The sequence below is a fragment of the Ischnura elegans genome, chromosome 13 (genome assembly GCF_921293095.1).
Source record: "Ischnura elegans chromosome 13, ioIscEleg1.1, whole genome shotgun sequence".
NCBI lineage: Eukaryota > Metazoa > Arthropoda > Insecta > Odonata > Coenagrionidae > Ischnura > Ischnura elegans.
In genome coordinates this window covers 20,403,917-20,409,262 of record NC_060258.1, presented here as the reverse complement: position 1 = coordinate 20,409,262, position 5,346 = coordinate 20,403,917, and the positions used below count along the sequence as shown (strand labels likewise).

The 5,346-nt window shown below is 35.5% G+C and overlaps 1 protein-coding gene across 1 annotated transcript; it reads right to left on the bottom strand.

The window, feature by feature from the left end:
* Window positions 1–2,547: 2,547 nt before the first annotated feature.
* LOC124170306 lies at window positions 2,548–5,138 on the bottom strand. Its single transcript, XM_046549018.1, has 2 exons — window positions 5,065–5,138; window positions 2,548–2,926 (listed from the first exon to the last, which is right to left on the bottom strand). The coding sequence occupies exons 1-2, from the start codon at window positions 5,128–5,130 to the stop codon at window positions 2,687–2,689; spliced, it is 306 nt and encodes a 101-aa protein (XP_046404974.1). The 5' UTR covers window positions 5,131–5,138; the 3' UTR covers window positions 2,548–2,686.
* Window positions 5,139–5,346: the final 208 nt, after the last annotated feature.

Genomic DNA, 5,346 nt, shown 5'->3' with positions numbered 1-5,346 from the left:
ATTTTAAAAGTGTCGCGATAGGTTATCGAATTCACAGAAAATCATTACCCATCTTGCCAGAATAACATCCCATTCTTGCGTGAGGAAATGGTTAGAATATTATAACATAGCAGTGCCCGAATGCAAATATTTCATAATCTCCTCTATTGCATTGCAATAGGAGCACAGCATTTATTTTGAAGAAGTTAACCCCAAAAAACCACTGGTAAACTGAAAAATAGCGAAGATGGAATGAAGTTTGCATATTTTGACTATGCTAGTGCCCGTCGGCAACTAAAGTTGCCACTTCAGAAAACAATGAAAAAATTATTATTGAGTGCTAAATTTAATTTATGTTGTTTCAAATACTCCTAAGACTATTTTTTGAAGATATTGTTCAAATATAACAACTAGGGAATTATGGGCACTAATGGGTTAAAGCCAAAACACAATCCTTACTTCATTTCTAAATGAGGAAAAAAACTTTGAGTATTCTGTAGTAGAAATCTATCTTCCCAACGGTAATATTTTTTCTATAGATATTCAAACAGCCTTGAAGATGTATTCTTAAATAAATTAGACACTGTCATGAGGTTACTTATAAAGCAAAAAGAAATCAGTTTTGATATGTGGTGATTTTAATATAGATTTCTTGAAAATTCCAACATTAAACGTGATTTACTTGCTATTCTGTGCTCTCGTGATATGATAGAAACGATTAAAGATCCAACAAGGATCGACTCATGTCTTGATAAATTTATTATTAGAAAGACTCTTATGAAAATACCTCTGAAGTTATTTGTACAGGACTTTCTGATCACTGAGCAATTCTCTTATCCCTATCATATGAAGATGGACACCATAAAAAGTTAAATTCAGAATTTATTTATCAAAGTACACATGATCCTTATAGTCTTCAATATTGTAATACATTATTGTCAGAAGAAACATGGGAGGATATTAATTACTCTACTGATCTTTATACCATAGTTAACAGCTTTATCGATATCATCACTTATTACCATGATTTAGCATTCCCTCCTTAAAAAAATGCCTAGCATAATAAAAGTAAACTTAGAAATAGGCCTTGGTTAACAAGAGGAATAATTATTTCTTGTGATAGAAAAGTGTTGCATAAGCATTGCATTGATTCTAATGATCCAGGGTTAATAAAATACTACAAAAATTACTGTAAAATTTTGAGAACTGCTATTTCTCTAACAAAAAAGATGCATACCAGCTCATTAATAACAACATCATCTAATAAATATAAGATTATCTGGAAAGTAGTGAAACAGGGAAAAATAAAATTAATATCAATACAATATCTACATTTTTCATATGCTTATGGTGACCTAATAAATTGAATTGTGGGAACCAAGGGAAACCGGAAAACTCAACCTTATAACTCCTATATTCTTGCAGATTCCAAGGTCCCCTTGGAAATGGGAAGAAGTCTCCCGGAAATTTGAAACCATGTGGGATTTCCCTATGTGTTTGGGTGCCATGGACGGAAAACACATAGTATTTCGACCTCCAGCAGTTGACGGCTCATATTACTATAATTACAAAGGCAGTCATTCCATAGTGCTACTGGCCGTGGTGGACGCGCAATACAAATTTCTGTATGTTGATGTAGGGGTGAATGGCAGGATTAGTGACGGGGGTGTGTATCGAGAAAGTTCTCTTTGTAGAGCAATCGCCACAAATTCCCTCAATTTCCCTCCAGACAAACCACTACCCAACAGGCAGAGGAGGGTGCCGTTTGTCTTTGTTGCTGATGATGCATTCCCTCTGTCCACCCGCATCTTAAAACCCTACCCCAACAGAGGATTGACAGAGGAACAAAGAGTTTTTAATTATAGACTGTCCCGGACCAGAAGAGTAGTGGAGAACGCATTTGGCATACTAAGTAATAGATTCCGTGTGTTTTTAACCACAATTAACCTGAGCCCACATAAGGTGGAGAACATTACGCTTGCTGCAGTAGCCCTGCATAATTTTTTGTGCGTTAAGAATGGTGCACGCTATTTGCAGAATGCCCAAGATGAAGGGTGTAATTTAATTGTAATGCCTCCTCAGGCGGGTAATAGGCCTACTAACTTGGCTGTTGAAGTAAGGGATGAATTTAAAACCTATTTTCAGCCCTAAATTGCTCCTTTAATGTATTTTTTATTTCGTGTTTTAAATGATGAATTGTCAAATGATATTTTTTAAATTAGGTATTACGTACTTTCATGTTTGTTGGAGAAAACCATCTCCTCAGAAGTAACAGCCTGCATCTTGCTGTTTCTTCTGAGGTGATAGTGTTTCTTCAACAAACTTTGGCCCCCATATCAATTGTTTTCAAGTTTTCCTCACAATAAGCAAACTCAGTCCAAAGAAGGTTGAGATTACAGTGTTGACTAACAAAAGCAACAGTACAAGCAGGGATTAAATTATAAAAAGTACTATATTTCTACCATAAAATCATTTAAAATTAATTCATCAACAGAATATTCCTTAAAAGATTTTTATTTTGTTTTTCATATAAAATTTTCTCAATTTAAAATATTATTTCATGCTTTAGTGAGGCATTCTTGATTTGTCTCAGCCTGTTGGCTAAGTACTTCCCAAAGGTTGCCTCCATGTCCTCTCCCTGGACGTTTTCTAATTTTTTTGAAAGTCCACCCAGAGCCTCTGCTGCTGTCACCAGTAGAGAGGACTCTTATGGGGAAGTAATCTTCCTCCTCTTGGAGGGTGCCGGTGAAATACCAGGAGATGGAGTTTCACTCCTGACACCTTTCTCCCTTAGAGGAGGAGCACTTGATGGCCGGGGGGTGTCTTCCAAGAAGACTATATCCATTAACGATGATGGCCCGGGTAAATTTCTGGCACCTTCATCCCCTTCCTCCAAAATTGGTATGTCCTCTTCCAATTCCACTTCCGGAGGATGTGCATGCTGTAGCTGAGAAAGTCAAGATGAAGATTTGTATTAATGGCAAATATATTCTAAATGTATGTGAAGTACTTATAAGGCACTTGAACCAGTGCCACCATATCTTCATGAGTACATCCAGAAATGACAAGCTATTTGGTTTAATATTTCATAACTTTCTTAAATACTCAATCTGCATAGATGTACAGGTACTGTCTGATTCTTCAGATTTAAAAAGTAGCTATTGTACTTATTGATGTATAACAATGAAAATATACCCTAACAATAACTGTAACAAAATTGGCCTACCTTCATTGTCGCTATGGATGAAAAATTATTTTTACCTTCTCACCAATATGATGGAAAATAAAAGAAACAAAGCAACAAAAGGCATAAAAACATCACAACTTCCATGTAGGCAAAATTTCAATACACTTTTGGTTAATTTCAATGATGTGACTTGCATAAAATTCAGGATAAATTATATTTTCTCTTTATCATAGATAGCCTCATTTGGGATTGAAGAAATAAATAGTACTCCAAAGTTTACTATCTTATTATATAAATTATATCTGTAGGAGTAGTGCATCGTACTAAATCATATCAAACATAAAAAACTGGTTTATGTTACACCCAGTCACTGTTGTACTGATTCATTAAAAACCAATGACAATACTATGTTGTATGACAAACGTGTTATAGCAGGGTTTAATTGAGTTCTATTTGCATCACATGGACAGCAAATTTTTGATCTATCACTAATTTACATTCTGAGCAATAACAAATATATGCCTGAAAGTGGTGCGACAGAAATAAAATCATGAAAAAACAACACTTGATGAGGGATGGGTATTTTGTTAGCTGAGTTCACTGTTACAAACTGAAATACAACAACTATAGAATTAACAAGCGATGTCTTTCAGGTATGAGAAGGATATGATGCATGTGGCCATTGTTTTGTTGATGTACATGGGAAACCAAGACCAGGGCAAGAATAATATGTTAGTTGTGATGTAATTTCATATAGGAATTCCCCTTTTCATTTACAATTACTTCACGTAGAAGGAGGTATTACTGAATATTGTCGTCCATTACGTCTTTCTAAGCAAACACTGTAGTTATCTGCAATGAAAATAATGGCGATTGGATGAAACTGTATTGTAACCAACTAATATACTCTATGCTATTTATAATTAAAAATTCCTTTTTGTAAAGTATGAAAATTGTAAATAGATGAACCTGTTGGAAAGTATCAGATTGTTTTGCTTATGTATTGGAATTGACTTATGCCAGTTGATTCCTTCTCAAATGAAGTAAGGTGTGTGCAATATTACAGATTTGCGACGAGGAAAAAAAATTAAACCATCTTAGAAAAAGACTGTGGTTAAGAAAACGACCTCACCAGCTGGAGACGATGGAGGCCTTACTAATCCACAAACAGGAACTAGAAATATTGTTCATGTTCCTTCTAGCAGCATTGATTCAGGGGATGCGAGGCAGACAGGGTAAACTATATGTTCCACACTGAGCAAGTATGTTTTCATACTGCACAACTCCTCACTGTGCTTCTAATGAGACTCTTGCCAAATTGATTTTTGGACGTGAACGCAAGACAAGGTTATCCTTTCTATCAACATCCTTTTGTGAAACGGATTATGATAGAAAATGTGAACCAAATGCTTTGAACAGGCCTCACAGACTGTCCAAACCACCCGACAAACTCAACTTATACAATGGATTGGCAAATGTAATGTTTAAATTTGATTTGTAAAGTGAAACACACACTATTAGTCACTTTGTTATAATGGACATTGGTTTTCAAGTGCTTCATGATGTTTTCATATCGATTTTAAATTTTAAGCCAGTGTTGGACGGGTATAACGTAGATAAACCTGTTACCAAGCATTGAAGTGTTTTGTTAATGTTTTCGACTTGATAGCTGCTAGTTAATATACCCATTCTCAAAAGATGAATTAACTGTGCTGTGTGCGATATACCCTTTTCATTAGTGGACCTTCCATTTTGTCCATTTTATGGTTAAATATGGGTGAAGTTTATTCCGATTGACAAAAAAATCAATCGGGCAAGTCATCAACGGCCGATGGTTTTATAGTAATGAAAAGGAAACTTTGAAACATGGTTTAATTGCTGAAAATGCTAGGAATTACCTCGAAATCTTCGTCGAGGGAGGAAACACTTTCACGCGCGCTTACGTGATCCTCGATGAATCCCATTTCGTCATAATAAAATAGGGACGGCACGTACACCTGAAAAGTCAGTATTAAGAGTTAATTGCTGAATGATGACTGCAGAACATTTATCAATTTACATTTGCTCTTTCATACTTACGGAATCTACTCCTGCTCCGCTCTTCTTTGAAGATAACACCTTTCTTCTCTCGGACATGAAGTTAGTCCTTATGGAATGCCATTTCTTCCGGCAGTCTTCCG

What these genes read in the sequence shown, in the direction of transcription:
- LOC124170306 (XM_046549018.1), bottom strand. Translation starts at nt 5,130, where the DNA reads ATGGGATTCATCGAGGATCACGTAAGCGCGCGTGAAAGTGTTTCCTCC. An exon ending in CCCTCGACGAAGATTTCGAG is followed by an intron (nt 2,927 to 5,064) that starts GTAATTCCTAGC and finishes TGACTTTCTCAG; the next exon opens with CTACAGCATGCACATCCTCC.